General features: G+C 32.7%; 2 protein-coding genes and 1 non-coding gene across 3 annotated transcripts; 2 read left to right on the top strand and 1 right to left on the bottom strand.

Moving 5' to 3' along the window:
* The first annotated feature begins 1,371 nt into the window (after window positions 1–1,371).
* LOC149896900 (uncharacterized) lies at window positions 1,372–22,310 on the top strand. The gene is made up of 6 exons (XM_090117093.1): window positions 1,372–1,549; window positions 4,762–4,804; window positions 5,273–5,329; window positions 14,072–14,161; window positions 18,815–18,943; window positions 19,288–22,310. Exons 2-6 carry the CDS (start codon window positions 4,802–4,804, stop codon window positions 22,297–22,299), a joined length of 3,291 nt encoding a protein of 1,096 aa, XP_089973219.1. The 5' UTR covers window positions 1,372–1,549; window positions 4,762–4,801; the 3' UTR covers window positions 22,300–22,310.
* LOC149896902 (uncharacterized) lies at window positions 7,417–8,521 on the top strand. The gene has a single exon (XM_090117298.1). The coding sequence runs from the start codon at window positions 7,761–7,763 to the stop codon at window positions 8,517–8,519; it is 759 nt and encodes a 252-aa protein (XP_089973424.1). The 5' UTR covers window positions 7,417–7,760; the 3' UTR covers window positions 8,520–8,521.
* Window positions 14,791–14,862, bottom strand: TRNAA-UGC (transfer RNA alanine (anticodon UGC)). Its single transcript has one exon. It is a non-coding gene; the product is annotated as a tRNA-Ala (tRNA).
* Window positions 22,311–22,774: the final 464 nt, after the last annotated feature.

Raw genomic sequence — 22,774 nt, 5'->3', positions numbered from 1 at the left:
ATAAGAAATCGTTTCACGATATGGCCAACTAAACGCGCGGTTTTTTCATGAAATGATCAAAATTATTTGATCATATCGTAAAATAGTTACATTAATCATTGGTAGAGGCGCTGCTAGCTCTATGTTTATGTGATAAGATGGCGGCCGCCGGCGAAAATTTATTTATTCGCAGTTAAAAACTTCATAATTCGTTTAAGTAATAACAATATGAAGAAAGTCATAGCAAAGAATTTACGACGGTTCGAGTACTATGGAAAATGTGGATATCTTATATTATGTATTGAAGAAAAAATCCGTCTTAAATAAAATAATTTAAGACGCATTTTTTTCTTTTAGGATATATATTTAATAATTATATATCCTACTATAGTATTATAATTGTTTGTTTTTTAAAAAGCGATCCGCTTCTGGCACTCGCCGGCCGCTGCCGCGGCACGCTCGCTTTGCTCGCTCAGCTCGTGCGTTGTTTATCAAAGTCTAACCTAACCTAACCTAAATGTTTTTTATAGCAAAAACGATTTGCTTCTAGCATTCGCCGGCCGCTGCCGCGGCACTAACTTAAATGACGTTAAACAAGTTTTTAGAATATTCTGAAATTTTTTGATATTTTATGGACTCTTTATATTTTATACGATCTGGCCAAATGTGGATGGCCAAATCGTGAAACGTTGACGATTTAACGATCTGATCAAACTATGTTGGCCATTTCATGAAATGCGACCATTTCGTGAAATGATCGATCATATCATGAAATGAGCAAATCTACGATATGGCCACGACATATAGATCATACTAGCATTTCGCCCGCGGCGTCGTTCGTTTTTAAATTACGGCTCGGTGGCAGATCCCCATTCCCCATACAATATTTCCACAAAAGTTCCACACCTTATTTGATTGTTTATATTCATTTTTTATCTTTATAATCGTCATGAACATAACATATGAACCGATTTTTTTATTTTTTATATAAAAAGCGCACTTATTTCATATTTGTTTTCCGAAAGTTACCCTCTATTAAGTGTGCTAAATTTCATTGTAATCAGTTCAGTAGTATTTGCGTGAAAGAGTAACAAACATACATACATAGTACATACATATAACACATACACATACATCCATCCTCACAAACTTTTCATAAATTATAATATTAGTAGGATAGCATAGGATAGGTTTAGTAGGATAGATTATCCTACTAAACTCTTTGCTATGTGAATTTTCCTCCGTTGAAAATATCTGCGTAAAATCAGGACGGACTTTAATTCAATATGATAACGATATCCCTTCTATGAACTTAGAAATCTATTTACTTAAATTATTATTAACAGATATGAGATACCTAATATCCAACGTCTAGATTACCAACTCTCACTTCACTTGGAAAGGGAACGAAAATTGCAGTGTAAAATTGTCAGTTGTTTTAGCGCCCTGGTACAGTTTGCGCGCGAAAAGCGAAAGGTTCGCCATAGATAAAAAAGCGTGCGTTCAAAAACGTGTGTGAAGTTTTGATTATTTATTTAATTTTATACTTGTGTCGCGTTTTTGTTTAATTGTAAGTATTTTGAGACTAGATATATTTTGTAAATATTGGTTATTTTATATAAAAGTTCTGTATTTATTTTAACAACATAATTTCAAAATAATAATATAAATTACATAAATTTAACTTATTTTTAGGATGAATAATAAATGTATTTTTTTTTATTGTGGAGAAGACCGAATTTATAGTTATTTATTTTAATTTTTAACCCTATAAAATAGCTATTAAAATCCTAAAAATATTTGTTTAATGATGCATAATTAGGTAGACCGTATGTATGTTTTTTGTACCGTAAATATTAGTCATATTATGTGTATTCATTTTCTCATTTTGTGCTAACTTATAATATTACCCCTGTAAACCCCTTAATCCTTTCCACTTAGGATTATGATTGGTACCTATTAACAAACATTGAGTATTTGGGACAGCGAATATAAATATTAGATCATACAAATATTTTTATATAGTTAGTAAGTAATAAATTTTGTGAATAAAGTAATTCTTCGAAAATATGTCGTATATACATAAAAATAATTTTAACACACCAGCGCCGTCGGGCATCTTGGTTTGGGGTTGACCGTTGACCCGGGATGAAAACTTAAATACTATACCTATGTCACGCAGGAATGATAAATGAACAAATACATGTTACATACTCAATTAATAACTCATAAGATACATAGGACTCGTAATCCTAAGTGTGACAAACAGTATATGTACTAAAATTAACAGCAGTAGTTATTTCAAACGCATTCCATCCAATTTTGAAATTCGAACAAACAGACGAAGGTAACACACAATACAGCCAAGCCAACTATGTCACATTCACATACCTACATTATGATTTATGACACAATTGAAGGAATAGATAACAGAGCGTAGCGTAGACTATAAAATCCGGAAGCAATCTACAAAAACACGCATGCAACATTGCACACGCCTCTTCCGAATTGCGTGTTGAAAATTGATCACTTAAATTATGACATAATTGTGTCGCATAATATAAATATTTATAAATTACTAACTCGCTGACAACTTGCGTGAAAATGTATACGGACGTAATTCTTAGATATTAATGATGATAAATTCGTTTAATTGATGTTCAGAAACTTGATATTATGATAACGTTAATGTTTACTGTAGGTAATTATAGATTTATGCTGCTTAATAAGCAGAAGTGATATATTATATTTTATAACACTCGTTTACCGACTACCGTCAATCAAAATAATGTATATATTGAAGAATCTAGGAATACTTTTTTGAAATACATATTATATACATTGTACATGTAAGTACTTATTACTATCTTAATTGATAACTTACAATAATATTAACATATAGAAGGAGGTATATTATCTTAAGCAATAACATAGTATTATAACAACATCAGCTATTTGTCAGTGAAAGTCCCATCAAAATCAGTCCAGCCGTATTAAACAAACAGACAGAAAAACACTGTAAAAATTACCATTTTTGTGTACATGCATTTAGTAAAAAGCGGTTAAGTATTTATAACAAACAGACACTCCAATTTTATAATTAGTAGGTATAGATGTAAGTAAGTGTAATATATCTTGTGACATATGATTCCCGTGTGTTAACAAAAACTAGCAACACTCAATTTTCCACAGATTGCATCTAGATTATGTGGTAATTCTAGGAAATGCATCTCATATCTCCTTCATGAAACATGTTATTACGTCATTTTAACTGCATTTGCATTTTTCCAAGAAAACAATAAAGAGAGAAAATAATATCTATACATATATTCAAAATTAATCGAAACTCAACATATGGAATTATTATTTAAATTTTACGCAAATTTTGTTTTGGTCATTTACATAATATGAATTTAAATGGCTGGTAAAATAAAATAATAGGTATTAAAAAATTCAAATTTTCAAAATTCAAGTTTAAACTGTTCTTATAAACATTTACATATTATTTGGTCTACCAAAATAACACATACCTATATGCTGAGTATGTAGCTCTAATAAATTTGTCTTTATTTTCATTAATTCAATTTGACCAAAGAATAAAAAATATGAAAAAATAGCAGTAGTTACCGACATATTATAATTCTAGTACATAATGTATGTGATATATAGGCCACAAATAACAATGAAAAACAGCTCTATTACGACGTATTAGAATATCTATTAACTTACAATAAAAACAGTCATACCTAAATCTCAAGAAATCTTCAACATAATCTACATTTAAATGCACCATTAAAAAGCAAGTCGAAATATATTTTCCATCGATTTCTACAGCTTGTAACTAGATAACTAAGACCTAGGCTACGGTTGAATAGCTTAATATCGAATAGCCAAAATAGAAAGCGATAAATGTGTTATGACCACGTTATGACCTAATTATTGCTACACTTGACTGGTTGAAACTTGAAATTTGAGACATGGTAACAAAAATAACTTCAGTAGGTACCTACCTTATTAATTTTCAAGGATTCCTTTAAAACGCTTTTTATTATTAGCTTCAACTGTATGTTTGTATTTAAACTTTATAATGGATCAGTCACGATCTTAGATCATTCGATACATTCTCTTCATGATTAAATGATCCGGTATCAACTACAAAAAAAACATAGTTAAAAAAGCGTGTTTATTTGTTAGTATATTTTTTACTTTTTGGTATTCAATTTTCACATTATTGAATATTGGTAAATAAATTGAAAACGAATAAACCACCTATGTATCTAAGTTCACCAAAAGATACAGCTTCACGATGATTACATAATTTCTAAAATCAGCCAAATAGTTTTTGAGTTAAAACAAATCACTCCTCAAGTCGTCAACTATTAGGTAATAGGTATGCAATAGATTAGATTAATCACAACACATTGAACGTTAAGTTAATGACGTGTGAGAGTGACTTAATTACACTTATATGGATAAAGAAAATTTACATTATATGGTGAATTACTCCGGCATGTGGTCAGTCGTGACTTATGCAATACATACAGAGTATACTATAATGGTTCTATAGCTATTTACTCTGTGGTGTATGAAAGCGCGCCAAAAAAAGTTAACATTCGAATTCTTTTCGAGATTGAGATTCGAAAAAAAGAATGCGAATTCTTTTTTTTAATGAAATCTTTTCTTTATTGTTAATGGCGGCAAATGACATGCCGCGTATAAAATATATAAAATTGTTGGTGTTTTCAAAATATTTTTCGTTAATTATTTTTGCATTTGTTACAGGTAGTCCTAAGTGATTAGAACAACAACTGTAGCCTGTGTCATGGTACGTTATTCTAATTTTTTCGTTGCTTTTTTAGTCATGTAGAGTGCTTAATGAAAAATCTAAATTTATTTTACAACTGTTGTTTTATTTAAATAATCTAGAAATCTAATTAGTATAATATTTAGACTTTAGATTAGAGTTCTAACAGACGAACGGTAAGTTGTGAACGTGGCGATAAGTGGTTAATAATCAATTTGATTCATATATTTTGTAGTGTGCCTAAATAGGCACACTAGGCAAAAAATATTTTTTATAATTCGGCTCCAGCATATTACCTAACTTCTAAAATACTTATCACTTGATAGAAATTTTCGTCCAGTGATTACTTATTATTAGGCTTCTTCACGTTGAATAAAATTTGAAGATGTTTTGAAGCCATGACACTCTTTTTAAAACGTTTTATTGTATTGCGATTCTCAGTATTACATAATAATAGATTATTTACTGACTAAATAATATATATTTCAGTGGCTCGGTGTGTTGACTACGCTTAGTGTATGGAGTTACGCACACACAAACCAGGGGGTGAGTATTGTATTAATAAATATTAATTTAGTTTAAATGTTTGTCTGTTATACTTAAGGAGAATTATAAGTAGGTTTTAACAAATAAGTGGTAAGTAATGAATTTCTTGTTTGTTATGTACCTAGTTACATTTATAATAATAACCAAAAACACAAATATCAGCAATAACACAACGTGGATAGTAATCTACACTAATATTATAAAGAGGAAAACTTTGTTTGTTTGTTTGTTTGTTTGTTTGTTTGTTTGTTTGATTGTAATGAATAGGCTCATAAACTACTGGACTGATTTTAAAAATTCTTTCACCATTCGAAAGCTACATTATCCACGAGTAACATAGGTTAGGTTTTATCCCGGAAATCCCACGGGAACGGGAACTATGCGGGTTTTTCTTTGAAAACGCGGGCGAAGCCGCAGGCGGAAAGCTAGTTAATTATATTTAAATTACAACCAAAGATGTTACAGTTATAATACCGCACAAGCAACCATAGTGCCATAGGTTAAATTCTCCATACGCGATATCTCGAAAATCAATACTTGATATGGAATTTTAAGAATCAGGAATCTACTTAATAAATAATAATTACCTAGTTAGGTAACTTATATTATGTATAATAAAACATAGAATATTTGTCAATTAATAGTAATTCTTAGCTCTGCATGGACGTACCATAAAACATAAAACCTATACTTTCAACTTATCTCTGTGTAGCCGTACCATAGAAATTTATCACTGTTAACACCCACTAATTATTAACAGCTGTTCTCAAATAGAATTGCGACATAATAGCCATAGCTGCTATTGTTTAAAATATAGGAAATAAATGCTTTCTATAAAGTCTAGGTTCACTTAAAGCTATGCTATATTTAGTTATAGCTTTACATTCGCTTTTACGCACGCTTACACTGACTAATACTATACGGTATTATTTGTATGAGGTGATTATGTTCAATGATCAATATATTTAGTGTATTTGAAACTTATTTGAAACAAAAAAAATCGTTTTATTTTACATAGATAATTAAGAATTCTTTTTATAATTAGATAATAAGTAAAACATAATTAAATATACATATTATCTATTGCTGTCCGTAGTTATCGTAACTAAACAATCAATAATACTTAGTATTATTTAACTATTTTTATATTCTGTTAAAAAAATTGTAAATTAACTCATTCAACTAATACAACATTTACCTGAAAAGGCTGGACGTAATTCATATACATTTTCTTTATTTATTTCTAATTTTGTACAATTTATTTCTCGGGGACATATATTTTTATAGCATCACATCTGTAGTGGTACACAATCTTAAATCGGATGTCGGTTCCATTGTTAAAGTTCCGATACACGTAACACAATATTTCATACATAACTTCATAGAATTTGTAGTAAATATGGAATTTATTTATTGCACGCCTCATAAGCGAAGCGTTGAGGTGGGTACTACTGTCACTTCGCGCAAAACATCTGATTTTTCAAACTTAAAATGTCTTTATGTATCATACATTGCACTTGTAAGATAAAACATACACACACATATTAAGAAAAAACACTATTCTTAACGTTCATGATATTTTTGATGTCATTTTTGTTATTTAAACTAGTTAAAAAACAGTTTAAAAAAGTTCTGTCTTGGACGTCCGTGTGTCTGTATGTGCGGATCCTTTTTCTTGTTAACACGATAGCGACCGAAATACTTTACTAATCGAGTCTTTTTTTTTTCTCTTACGCTTGAGTATGCTCAGGAATAGAACCCTTTCATTTTTCAGGGTCTGATTCGATGTGGTTTAATTGTTATTAAAGAAACAAAAATAATAATTAATAAATATTTATTTAAAAAAAAATATGAGGCGTGCACTTTTGGATTTTCCAAATTATTTATTAGCTGCGCCCCGCGGTTTCATGATATTTAGCCTATAGCCTTCCTCGATAAATGGGCTATCTGACACCGAAAAAATTTTTCAAATCGGACCAGTAGTTCCCGAGATAACCGCGTTCAAACAAACAAACAAACTCTTCAGCTTTATAATATTAGTATAGACTATAGATAACTAACGTGGAGTTCCGTTTCCGGCATCAGAACTGTAAACACCGCAGTGATAAACTCCGAGGGAAATTAAGCGAAATAAAATAGTAAACGTAATTTCTGGTTGCTAGTATTCGTCGATACAGTACTGGGACCTCTTGGAAGCGATTAAAAACATACAGTGAAGTGCGATTACTGGAAATCACCGTGAATCTACAACCACAATATCAACTATTGGATTAGAGGTTAGATAATACGAAAACAAAATCGTTCACTCAGTGACACTTGTAGCAAACGTCAATAGATCTGACATATTAAACAGTGTTGCCAATTGTGAAAAATATCTTCTACTATCTTTTACTATTGCGTCTCATTACACGTAGTAAAAAAAAAATATAAGATGGAAGGTCAATTTCAAATATTATTCGAAAAAATGAAATTAGAGATGCAAAGTCAAAATGCTGAATTGAAAGATTCTATAACAAATAGCATTATGGAAAAGATGGATGATAAATTAATCCCTATTATAGAAGAAAATAAGAACCTGAAAACTAAAATAGAAAAACTGGAAAAAGAAGTAGATTATCTTAAGAGGGCTGAGAAAAACAATAATATTATAATATTCGGCTTAGAAGAAAACGAAAAATCCTCTTATGAACTAATACAAAAGCTCAAAGGAACCTTCAATCAAGATTTGAATATTAAAATAGAAGAATACGATATCAACAAAATTTATCGCTTGGGAAATAGAAAGAGAGAGAACAGTAAACCGAGACCGGTACTGTGTTCATTTATAAACAACTGGAAAAAGACAGAAATTATCAGAAGTAAAAAAAAACTAAAAACTATATACATTGCGGAGGATTATTCGAAGGATGTGTTACAAAAAAGAAAAGAGCTGCAAGCCAAGTTAACTGAAGAGAGACAAAAGGGCAACATAGCGTATCTGAAATATGATAAATTAATTGTAAAAGAGAACAATTACAGCCAAGAGAAAAGGAAAAGGGAAATATCCGCTTCACCCTCCTCAGATAATAATCAACCAAAAAAGCAACAAACCCTAAACACAACGAAGACAAACAGGACTAATGCTTTTGATTTAATGCGATATAGATCCAGCTCCCTTTCGAACATGCCTAATACTAATAAAAACCAATAGCAACTAAAGAACGGCAAACGGAAACCACAACCAACCAAAGAAACCAATAAAGAAACAAAAAACCAACGAACTCCCCCAAGCCGACTGGTCCTCGAGGGGGAAAGCGACCACAACCCTCCAACCCCTAAAGACAACAATCACCAAAAATCAGTAATTTACATAGGATCCCTCAATGTCCTCACCTTGGGAAAAGAAGAAAACCTTACGGAACTGTCATATGCGCTAAAATCTATCAAATGGGACATAATTGGCTTGAGCGAAGTGAGAAGAATGGGCGAAAGTATTACTTGTCATCCAGACTTTTTACTATATCAAATAGGGGAGACGCAAGGCCAATATGGGGTAGGATTTATTATTAAACAATACTTAAAACAATACGTGGAAGAATTCATCGGAATCTCAGAACGGATAGCGATTATGAACTTGAAACTACCAGGATATAAAAAACCGTGGTCTATTGTACAAATATATTCACCTACAGAGCAATCAAATTTAGAAACGATAAATAACTTTTACCATAATTTAAACGAAGCCATTCAAGAGCATACCCATAAAAACCTTATAGTCATGGGTGACTTCAATGGCCAAATTGGAGCAAGACGCCCAGGAGAAAACGTAATACTAGGACAATTTTCATATAGTAACAAGACTAGAAGCAGAAATGGGGAAAAAATTACAAACTTCGCGCTAGAAAACAAGTTAACAATCTTAAATACTATGTTCAAGAAGAACCGAAACAGCATGTGGACCTGGATCTCGCCGGATGGTAAAACAAAAAATGAAATTGATTTCATTATGACCAACAGAAACAGCTACTTCACAAACTTTACTGTCATTAAAAGATTTAATTTCAATACCAACCATAGGCTACTTAGAACTGAGCTCAAAATAAATCAACCAAAGAAGATTAGACCGAGACAAGACTCAAGAAACGCAAAACTCAACGAACAGCAATTGGAGCAAATAACAACAGCCCTAAGAGCTGAACTAAAAGACTTCAAAGAGAATACTAAGGAATTAAAAACCCAGGATAAATACAATTATATAGAGAATATTATCAAAACCCAAACTAAACTCACAGCAGATACTAAAATTGATTCAAAAGGAATACTATCAACAGCCACTATAAAACTCCTAGAAGAAAGAAATCACCTTATTAACGAAAGAAGTACTCAAAATAGAAGACAGAAATTAGCCAAAATCAGCAAAGATATCAATGAAAGTATTAGAAAGGATAGAAAACAACGAAGGATGCAAACGATAGAAAATTACATACTGAAAACCGGTGGAACTAAAAAAGCACTCAAAGAATTGACTGGCACGAAGAACTGGATTGTAAAAATGAAAGACGACCGAGGAAAATTTGATCATCACAGAATTGACATTCTAAAAACAGCTACATCATACTACAAAAAACTTTACCAAAACAACACTACACAAGCCGAAATCAATCTAGTGGAGACCTCGAACACCCCTAGTATTCTCCAAGCAGAAGTCAGTAAGGCTATCGATACCCAAAAGAGTGAGAAAGCACCCGGGCCCGACGGCATAAGCAATGAAATTTTAAGATATAGCAAAGAGATCCTGCTACCTATCCTCACAGATATGTTCAATGATATCTTGAATACAGAAACCATCCCCCAGCAATGGACTAAGTCTCACATCATCCTACTGTATAAGAAAGGTGATAAATATGACATAGGAAATTATCGCCCTATTAGTCTTATGTCGAATGTATATAAGATTTTTGCTAAAATTATCCTAAAACGGATCGAAAGGACCCTAGACGAAAACCAACCTATAGAGCAAGCAGGATTCCGCAAAGACTACTCAGTAATCGACCACATTCACGTAGTGCGCCAAATTCTGGAGAAATACAATGAATACCAACTCATATACTACATTGCGTTTATTGATTATAGTAAAGCATTTGATTCTCTACAACATGACAAAATATGGGAAGCGTTACTAGAACAAGGAATTGAGCACAAGTACATTCGATTAATAAGAAACATATATAGATGCAGCAGAGCAAGAATCCAACTAGAAAAGAAAAGTACTCCTTTCAGAGTAGAAAAAGGCGTAAGGCAGGGAGACCCTCTATCTCCGAAATTATTCTCCGCAGTGCTAGAATCAATCTTCCGAAGACTCAATTGGGAACATCTCGGAATTAATATAGACGGTCAACTGCTATCGCACTTAAGATTTGCTGATGACATAGTTTTACTGGCAAAAACAGCAGAAGACCTAACCAGAATGATAAAGGAACTTGCGAAAGAAAGTGAGAGAGTAGGCTTGGCAATGAATCCGGAAAAAACTAGGGTGATGACAAACGGGTACAAACATACTATAGATCTAGGAAGCACTCAAATCAGCTATACAGACGAGTACGTATATCTAGGGCAGCTCATAACTCTAAAAGATCCTATGCAGAAGGAAGTGGACAGAAGAATTACAAATGGCTGGAAAACATACTGGAGTTTAAGAGAGGCTATGAAAGATAAAGAGCTCCATATAAACCTAAAAAGCAAACTTTTTAACACCTGCATACTACCTGTCCTTACGTACGGGTGTCAGTCATGGTCCTTGAATCAGGCCACCTCAAACAAATTGGCAACTTGCCAGAATGCAATGGAGAGGAGCATGCTCAACATTAAAAAGTCCGACAGAATTAAAAAAATCGTCATTAGAAACAAAACGAAAATTACCGATGTAATAAGCAAAATCAAAAGACTCAAATGGCGATGGGCTGGTCACCTGGTAAGAGGACACGACAAATGGAGCAAAAGGGTGACATGGTGGTACCCTAGGGAAGGTAAAAGGAAAAGAGGCCGACCACAGAAAAGGTGGGACGATGACGTTCGACAAGTGGCAGGAGCCACATGGAACAGAGTGGCTCAAGAAAGAAAGGAATGGAAGAGGTTGGAGGAGGCCTTTGCCGACTGGCAAACAGATCTAGGAAAGATAACTAAACAACAAATATTAGTCTAAATTTTTATCATATCTATTAAGTTTAAGATTTTAATGTTAGTTCTTTACATAAGTATAAAAAACATTGTATTAAGTGATCTGAATAAAGGCTATATTATTATTATTATTATTATATAGATAACTAACTAATAAGACCTTTTACGAACCTTAATCTAGGCATTAAAAAATACATAGATAGACTCTTTTTCAATATCCTTAAACTAAAACAATACTTATAATCTCTGATTGAACTAACAACTTTAGATCCGACAAATTAGACACCCTAATTAAATAAACAATTCAAACGATATTATGCAATAAATAACGATAATTGTAGTGGATTTACTTTTACTCTTATATAAGAACCGGTATCCGATCTAGCGGCCCTTTACGTAGCAATGTATAAACTCTGCCTCCTTGGTACAGTGGTTGACGCGTGCGCGTAGAACAGAGGGGTCCTGGGTTCGATTCCCGGTGGAGACGAAGAAAAAAAATGTCTCGGTCTGGCAGGACACAGAAGGCTGATCACCTACTTGTCCCTAAAGAAAATCGATCAGTGAAACAGATGTATAATGCATCTGCCCCATACCCCACTAAGGGACACGGGACTTCACAACAACCAAGTTACTTAAGTTACTTTTAAGTCAACTGTTATCTAAATAATACATCCATTGAACCATAGAATTTATAAGTAGAATGGCTAGCTTAAAGTTAAAATATATAACTTAATCTATACGCCTACTATTGTGGCAAACTTTCACGAGCTTTACCGAGCTTTATGTAACCAAACTTCCTGTATAGCTACATAACTATAGATATTAATATTATAAATGGGAAAGTGTATCTGTCACCTTTTCATATCTAAACCGTTAAGCAGATTAAGATAAAGTTTGTAAAATAGATTTCCTGAAGAAAATATACTTCTCTCGTAGTCGTATATGAACAAATCTCGTATAAGAAAACCATTTCTTTTGTAGGATGAATGTTGAACTGTTCGATACTCGGTCATGCAAAAATTACTGCACCAATTTGGTTAAAATTTAATTAAATTATAAATTAATAAGAGCCACGGGATACATTATTAAAAATAATTTAATCATAGGTTAATAAGATTCTAACAACTTAACTTTATATAATTTACAAAATTTCATGGGAATCGGTCAAGCCGTTTCGGAGTGTGACTTTAAACACGAGAATTTTATATATTAGATTATTATATCAAAAACTAAAACTACAAACTTGTGTAACCAGATACTGTTACTTTCTTATATTTTTTACTTTATTTACAGACAAAGTTATTTATTAACTTGATACAGGAAGCAAGGCTGGCCTTATAGAGATATCAGTAAGAGTGGTTTGACAAAGAAAATATACCACATACCATTTATTTTAACGTTTTATCATACAGGGTGTCCCACTGTTGGTATACTAAGCTCAAAGGTGGTTATAGTTTATAGGTTACTAGATTTCCGCCCGCGGCTTTGCCCGCGTTTTCAAAGGAAAACCCGCATAGTTCCCGTTCCCGTGGGATTTCCGGGATAAAACCTATCCTATGTGTTAATCCAAGTTACCCTCTATATGTGTGCTAAATTTCATTGTAATCGGTTCAGTAGGTTTTACGTGAAAGAGTAACAAACATCCATACATCCATACATCCTTACAAACTTTCGCCTTTTACATACATAATAAAACAAAAATATAATCATATCTTATTAATCATAAAAGCAATAAACACATGTAACAATTTTTATGGAAGATTAATGGCCTCTCTCTTTTATGGATTATGTCAGATCAAATGAACCAGATTCTATTATATTACGCAATAATCCATATAAAAAGAATGGTGTAGCCTACTTTCTGTGATTAGTACATGCACGCTTGGCGGGAAATTAAAGATTTATCTTGTACTAGCTTACCGCCCGCGGCTTCGCCCGCTTTGCCTAAAACCGTACTTATATACGTAGTATATTATTATTAGTCTGTGCTAAAACATATTAAAGTATACACAAAAACCTTCCTCTTGAATCGCTCTATCTATTAAAACAAACCGCATCAAAATCCGTTGCGTAGTTACAAAGGGACATTGGGACAGAAAAAGTGACTTCGTTTTATGTACATTATGTACTATTATGTACATGTACGCTTTATATTAGCTTCACCTATATGTTTGTTTGTAACCGACTTCTTTGGGCGCGATTTTGACCCACTTTAAACGGCCAGATTTCGTTCAAACTTTGTATATTTATTGAGGACCGATGACAATACACTAATTTGATAAAATTTTCTATTTTTTAGTTCGGTTTTCTATAAAAAGCGTGTTTTTTAGTTTTTTTAAACTATTATTATTTTTAAAACAACGTTCCCACGTTAATTTGTGTATGAATATCACCACATAATATTATTAAACAACTAGCTTTTCGCCTGCGGCTTCGCCCACGTATTCAAAGAAAAATCCGCATAGTTCCCGTTCCCGTGGGAAATCATTGAGCGAAAAAATAGTGGTCACAGTAAAATGCTCGTAACGTGTTTTAAAATGTAATTTTGGAACATTATTCTAATCTAAAATGATTTTCTTATTTCAGAACCAAATCCAAAATGGCGCGCAATGGGGCTGGGACATGAGGACGAGTGGGCCGCAAACTGTGGGACATTATTTCGTCAAACTACCTGAGGTAAATTAAAATACTTTTACTCCTATATACAATGTTATATCTTATTTATATAATTAAGCATCTGTCTGTATAAAAAAAAATCAAATTAATTATTGGATATTACGGTTAGATGTGTATATTTATAACACAGATTATTACATTTCCTTATATTTATGGATGCAATGATGTGTATTCCGCCCGCGGCTTCGCCCGCGTTTTCAAAGAAAAACCCGCATAGTTCCCGTTCCCGTGGGATTTCCGGGATAAAACCTATCCTATGTCCATCCAAGTTACCCTCTATATGTATGTTAAATTTCATTGTAATCGGTTCAGTAGTATTTGCGTAAAACATGCACATACGTCACACACTTAGATCATTAAGTAATCTAAGCACACACACAACCATCCTCACTAACTTTCGCATTTTTAATATTATAGTAGGACTTGTACCGTGTACGATACTGACCAAAACACATGGGCATTTTAAATTTTTGGCTGACTATAATAGAAAATAATGTTATATCCTTAAACAACCAAGTAATTTATGAAACAAGTTTTCGAAATAAAATGAAGAAAGAACCGAAAGATATTTAAAAAAAGATGATTCTTTACTATGTTTAAGAAAAACGTTATTAACCCTACTAAAAAAATGGAGATGCCGGGGATCGAACCCGGGGCCTTTCACATGCAAAGCGAACGCTCTACCACTGAGCTACATCCCCTATATCTATAGCATCGGAATATTAAATTACAATTTGTTATTAATAAAATAGTACCTAACTAAGTAATTACTAAAACAATAGAATTTAATGAACATGTGTTACATTCAAATTTAAGTTACAATTAGTACATATTTAGATTTTTGCTTTTAAAACATTACAAAAATTTCAAAATAAATGACTATAAACTAACAAAATAATAATCTAAATAATGTTAAATATCAGGTGGTCCACAAATAAAAAAATTATGAATCCTATTTATATTTCAACAGTAGTACAGTTAACTAGTACCGGCAAACCATCTTTTTTCGTAATTACATTATAATATTACTAGCTTTCCACCCGCGAAAAACCCGCATAGTACCCGTTCCCGTGGGATTTCCCGGATAAAACCTATCCTATGTGTTAATCCAAGTTACCCTATACATGTGTGCTAAATTTCATTGTAATCGGTTCAGTGGTAATTGCGTGAAAGAGTAACAAACACACACACACATCCTCACTATCTTTCGCATTTATACTAATAATTAGTAGGATAACATTAATTACATTTTATTAGCCTTACTCTGAAATCTGAATTTATACATCAAATCATTTCAAGCCGAAATAAACAAAGACGAACACTAACAGAGAAATAATAGGATTGTTTTTATTCTGAATGTTTTACATAAACAATCAGGTAAATGTAAAATAAAGAAACTCATAATTTTTAACGAAATTATTAAATACAACTAATCAACGGCTAATCACAAAACGATTAGTTCACCGGGAAGTGATAGCCATCTAGAAATTTACAACAAAAACTGTTAAACCGCGCGTATCGCTTCGGATCATTTAACACATTATAAATCATACAAATACCGTTTAATATATTTGACATTCAAACGCGTTGAAAATTGTCAATTAAAAAAGACATTTCCTTTTTTAGACCGGACTCTCAGTGGAGTTTCGTTTGCAAAAATCGCGGACCTAAATCTGACTTCTGATATATATTGTATAGATCCCAGACATCCTATAGACAGATGTTGCCAACCAGTTTTGTGGTCCCCCTGCCCGCACCCCGGTAATTAAATATGGCATACAAAGAAAAAAATAAAAATTTCCAAAACATGCCGTGTGGGGTATCAAATGAAAGAGCTTATTGAGTAGATCACGAATATATAGCATACTATATACATTTCTTACACTTTCTCTAAGATTTTTTAGAAAATTTACGAAAATGGTCCATTTTTGAGTTAACTTTAAACCACTATAGATTGAAAACTCATGAATATATTTTTTAAATTATTATTTTAAATAATTAACAATAGTCCATTGTTTACGATTCAATATTTCGTACAGTGAAATAAGTGCATGGGGGAGTGGGGGGAGCATTCAAAGATGGCGAGTATATTTTCAAGTTCATATAGTATATAGTTATTTTCATCAAATCCACCACATAGCTCACTTATATTATATTACGAACTATTGAATCATAAACAATGGACTGTTGTTAATTATTTAAAATAATAATTTAAAAAATATATTGATGAGTTTTCAATCTATAGTGGTTTAAAGTTAACTCAAAAATGGACCATTTTCGTAAATTTTCTAAAAAATCTTAGAGAAAGTGTAAGAAATGTATATAGTATGCTATATATTCATGATCTACTCAATAAGCTCTTTCATTTGATACCCCACACGGCATGTTTTGGAAATTTTTATTTTTTTCTTTGTATGCCATATTTAATTACCGGGGTGCGGGCAGGGGGACCACAAAACTGGTTGGCAACATCTGTCTATAGGATGTCTGGGATCTATACAATATATATCAGAAGTCAGATTTAGGTCCGCGATTTTTGCAAACGAACATCTCCTTGGAGCCTGCTCTATTTAATATTTTAATTAAAAGTGTCTCCCTTTCTTTCCTCTTTTGTTAATAAAAGCGAAAGTGATAGTGTGTATGTTACGTCATGCCTATAGGATTAAGCAGATCTGGATGTGGTTTTTATTTTTAATAGACATTAGAACTATATAATAAATTAGCAGCAGCTGTACCCCGCGGTTTACGCGCATTGTCCCCTTAAAACAAACTCTTCAGTTTTATAGTGTATTCTATACTAGCTGTGCCACGCGGTTTCACCCGCATTGCTCCGCCCCTGTTGAGCTTAGCTTGATGATATATAGCCTATAGCCTTCCTAGTTAAATGGGCTATCTAACACCGAAAGAATTTTTCAAATCGTACCAGTAGTTCCTGAGATTAGCGCGTTCAAATAAACAAACAAACTCTTCAGCTTTGTAATATTAGTACCTATAGATTAAACCAGAGACAAATTATTATCATGAATCAGTTTTTCAATTAGTTCATAAGTAACAATTGATACGAAAACAGCGAAATTTATGTATCACGGCTTCGCCCTCGTAATCTTAAACTTAACAATTAGTATTAAATATTCCCTACTATGCTATCCATTAGTGAAAACTGAATGAAAATCGATGCAGTAGTTTTTGTCTCTAGGTTCGCGAACAGACATAATAATATAGACGCGGCGAAGGACTTTGTTTTATAATAATGATGTAGGTAGTGATAAAATAAGTATGTATAGGACATAGACCTATATAAAATATGTATAGATAAAAATTACCTGTTGCTCCTGATTGATATAACATACAAAATCAGAGAAATCAATGTGAAATCTATCTCAGCAAATAACAAGTTATAACATTGTATACGCAATACAAGAAAAAACGGGTGCAAGGGACTTAGCTAAAAAGGCTATGGCCAAGGCTTTTTTGTACTGTAATCAACTTAATAGCATTGGTATGTGTTTTACTGCATTCTTGACACGTTAATCTGTTCATTTTTCTTTGAGATAAACGTTTTGAAATTCTATTAAAAATCGGTAAAGCGTTTTCGGAGACTCACTTGAACACACCACACAGACAGATAGTCATGCAGATGAATGAGCATTGTTTTTATTTAAATTGATAAATGTATTACGACTGAAAGTACCTACCTACTCTACTTTTGCGCAGTAAAACTAACTAGGATAACTTAGAAACAAGAGATTCGTTTGTCGAGTAAAAGGTCAAACCTATGGGTAAAACTGTACCTAAATATACAGGGTGTCCCACTATTGGTATACCTACTAAGCGCGAAGGGACTTGTAGTTTTGCATACACTGATCACGTAAAAAAGACAAACAACAAAATTTCGTCAAAAATGTTTTGCTAAATTTTTCCTGAAAATCCATATTTTCTTCTCTAGCTTCGCGCAGCCGGCCTATTCCGCTTCTCTAATATGAGCATTTTGTCTATGAAAACATAATCTTAAACGATAGCTCACGTGCTGGTGGCAAAGTTAGGCGAGTTGCTTGTTATGGGTGTTCACATAGAGTTTTAAGAATTCATCTATTTGAAAAAAATTAGGCAGGAATTTTATAAGTATTTTTTACGTACTCAGCGTATGCAAAACTATAACCTCCTTTGAGCTTAGTATACCGACGGTGGGACACCCTGTACATCTATTGTTAAAATTAGCTAATATACCTTTTTAAATTCTTCGTCTCTTAAATTATTCACGCAGTCTCTTATTAATTTTTTTTAACCGATGATAAAGAGACAACACCAACAGAGGACATAGAGAGAACCCTATTTGATATCTATAGCTTACTTTTTTGGTATTTTCTTACCTTTACTGTTTTCTTTCACAGAACTTAAACAAATCTGATTTATTGATTTACTAGCTGTTCCCCGCGGTTTCACCCGCATTGCTCCGCTCCTGTTGGTCTTAGCGTGATGATATATAGCCTATAGCCTTCCTCGATAAATGAGCTATCTAACACCAAAAGAATTTTTCAAATCGGACCAGTAGTTCCTGAGATAAACGCGTACAAACAAACAAACAAACTCTTCAGCTTTATAATATTAGTATAGATTTATATACTTATATTTATGTATATATTATCCTTACAGTCAGATCAACACGTACGATACATAGCCGATGGTAGCGGCTACCACGGCGCAGTCAGTTTGTCCACAAATGGACACCACACACATACGTCCAATTTTGCTTTGGGACAGAGGGCTATTGATTTGGATCAGGTAAATATTATAGATAAATGCTTTTTTATTTCGTTAATTTTGTTCAAAGTCAATAACAGAATTTGGTTTATTTCATCACATCAGCACTCATTTTAAACCAATAAAAAAAAACTTATCATTTATAATATTATCGTTGAATTGGTCACTTACATTATTTCTGACAATAGAAGGATTGTTTACATTTCTTATTTGTGAGTTTAATCTATCTGCCTACCAAACCTTCAGCTAAATCGGTTTAGTTATCTTTGTGTAGATGAGCAAAACTTCATACAAAAAAATCTATTTCACACCAATAAATTAGAATTATGTCAAGAAATTTAATACTAAATAAAACTTTTTTTCAGATAACCTCTCAAGCCTACAGTTCAAAAATACCCAACGAGACGCAAGAAGCAAGCGCTACTTCGGACCTCAGAGCTCAGAATCCGCTAGAAATATTTCTTCTACAAACTCAATTTCCGGCTCCTACCCTACAATCCAACCAAGTATTCCAAATAATACCAGAACAATTACAAAATATACAATATCCTAATTATCCTAATTCCAATTTATTTTATAACGAACTACCTAAATCGGAATTTTATAACTTCCGCGTAGAACACAATGCAAATAATAATGTTCAAAATGTTCCCAATAATAATTATCAAATAAACGAAAATAGATATACAGAAAACACAAAATTCAATACGAACCAAAACGATAAACAAAATATTGAATTGGTACAAGTATTTAAAAATTACAATTGCACTAACGATGAAACGAAACATACACACGAATCGAATGAATACTTAGAGATTCCAAATAATGACGTCACTACATTACATGGAGATTTTGGTGCTAAAGAAAATGCGCCTTTATCGTATCGCGGTACGGTTCATTTTCAAGTAGACCCACCTACAAACGAAAGAAATGAAAGATTACTTACTTATTCAACAACAACTAGACCAATTACATTTACTGAAGAAGAAGGAATATCACGCTTAGTAGCTTCTACACAAGACTTAATATCGAATGAAGATCTTTTGAAAATAAATCATGCGGTGGAAAGATCCGTTTATTCATTAAATGATGATTTAATTAAACCCCGTCATAGATACAGTGCTAGGTCTCAAGGTTACTTTGATTCTAAAAGAATTACACCACAAAATCAACATACTGTCTCCACTAAGTATGGGAATATTGTAAATACAAAGACACGACACTATAATAATAGAAACCAAAATCATATAATCGATGAATATAAATTCAATACACCAATAATTGTGGAGGATTCGAATAATGACAGCTTCAAAGACAAAGCTATTAATAATTTTATTTCAACCATGGTACCGTATATGGAAAACGGTTACGAATTAGTAGCAGTTAAAAATAGTTTGAACGAAAACAACGCTAACAATAATGATGAAAATTTGGTTAATATTACACCAAGGCCTATAAGTCAAAACTATTTAACACCAATAACAGTAGCTTTACGACTTCTTAATAATGATACAAATGATAATAATCAAGAGGATTATGAAATTTCGGAAAGCGAAAATATACCCAAAACTGTAATTCCTAAAAAAGAAAGAACCATTATAGAAATACAACAATCGATACCATTAGAAATAACACATATAAATGATGTTGAATATCATGAATATTTAGACGAAGGCAGAATGAACGATAGACGACCACCAAACTATGCCAAAGCATTATACGAACAATATATGTCATTGCAAGAAAACGAAACAAATCAACAAGAACAACAAAAACACAATTCACAAGAAAATCACGATAAATCTAACGATAGCGATGGAGCCGGTAATTCATATACTGAAGTTATCATAAAACCAAATGAGTCAAATCCTAGAAATTCGTACGAATCTAATCAAAATTACAACAACGACAAAGTATTACAACCGATTATAATAGAAAAAGAGGTTCCAGTAACAAAATACGTAGATAGATATATAGAGAAGAAGGTCCCTTATCCCGAACGAGTAGAAGTGGTCAAGCAAGTGCCGGTCGATAGACCAGTACCGTATCCAGTTAGATACGATACTATTGTGGAAAAGCCCGTAGAAGTTACTAGATACGTCGACAAACCGTACCCTGTTGAAGTTTTAAAGCCCTATCCTGTCGAAGTACGTGTACCCTATCCTGTCGAACATAAAGTATATGTGGATAGACCAGTTCATGTACCCTACGCGGTAGAAAAAGTTGTGGAGAAAAATGTTATACATCCTATAGCGGTTCCAACTCCTATAGCTGTCCCAGTTCCCGTTGAACATAAAGTTTTATACCCAATTCCGGTCGAAAAACATATTCACATACCGGTACCAGTAGAAAAACCGGTAGAAAAGATCGTTCACAAAGAAGTCCCTGTACCCTACCCGGTTGAAAAGAAAGTACCCTACCCTGTACCTCAAGAAGTACAAGTACCTGTGCCCTACCCAGTGGAAAGGCGGATTCCTGTACCCGTAGAAAAGATTGTGGAAAAACCAGTGACAAAAATAGTCGAAAGACATATAAAAGTGCCCGTACCCCACCCTGTACCTTACCAAGTGCATGTACCCAAACCGTACCCAGTGGACAGAATAGTCGAGAAGAAAGTACCCTATCCAGTGCATATAGATCACATTGTAGAGAAAAAAGTACCTATCCAAGTACCCTATCCAGTTAAAACTGTGGTGGAGAAAATAGTGGAAAAACCAGTCATAGTTACGAAATACGTTGACAACCCGTTCCCCGTTGAAAAAAGGGTACCCTACCCCGTAGAAGTTAAAGTACCATATCCCGTGGAAAAAGAACAAAAACAGGATTTTCCGTACCAATTTGAGAAAATAGATCCGACGATATATTATGGCTATGGAAATGGGGGATATACGCAAAATGGAGCACATTATATAAACTATATTCCGTTACAAAAAGTATCCACATTACAACAAACGAATCAAAACTATCAAACGCAACAAAGTAATCAAAATTACCAAACGCAACAACAAGCTGAATCTCAAAGAAATTATCAAATACAAAAAGCTAGCGATGAATATCTAAAAAGTTTGAATAAAACACCCGTTTATTCCACGCTATGGGGCAACCAATACGCTTCGTCATACACATACATTAATGCTACAAATAATACAAATTTACCAACAAATAATATTCCAAATGATCAAAAATATTTCGGACCTCCACCAAGGAAAGAATATAATTTCACTTGGGAAAGAAATCAGGAATTTGATAGACAAAGAAGAACAGATAGAATTCCTAAAATGACCAATTTACGAATAGAATATGGCGGCTTCAAACCACCTTTAGTTCCCAGTACAGAAGTCGATTTAGATGGAAACCCGATAAATAAAAAACAATAACCAAAATTAAAATAATTCGCATTTAACTTAATTTGTTATAGAACTTTATCATCGCTATGTTAATGTGATAATTTAGTATCGCCAATAATTATACTTCGACTTTAAAAAGCTTTAATATAATGTTATTTCTAGTAAATAATTTAGTTATTAAGTATATATCTCGATGTTAAGTATGTAACTTATTTTAAAATACTGTACTTGTAAGAAAATACAAATGTTTGTAACAAAGTAGATTGTAAGGTATTGTAATGACAAAATGAATTATGAATATAAACTAATGCTCAAATATGTTATGTTGTTGAAAATAAAATTATAAAATTAATGTGTGTATTAATTACTAGTAATACAACATCACCTCTGAAACTCACTCAAACAAGGAATATTTTATTCCCGATTTTGCAACATTCTCCTATTGGTCGTAGCCGGTAGCGTAATGTTAAAATCACATTTACATTCACAGAATATTAGCCTTAAA

This window comes from Colias eurytheme, chromosome 27, assembly GCF_061535395.1.
Source record: "Colias eurytheme isolate Ceu_HAF_F1 chromosome 27, ilColEury1 Martin Lab GWU primary, whole genome shotgun sequence".
Classification (NCBI taxonomy): domain Eukaryota; kingdom Metazoa; phylum Arthropoda; class Insecta; order Lepidoptera; family Pieridae; genus Colias; species Colias eurytheme.
The sequence above is the reverse complement of the archived record's forward strand: the minus strand, read 5'-3'. Positions and strand labels throughout refer to the sequence as shown.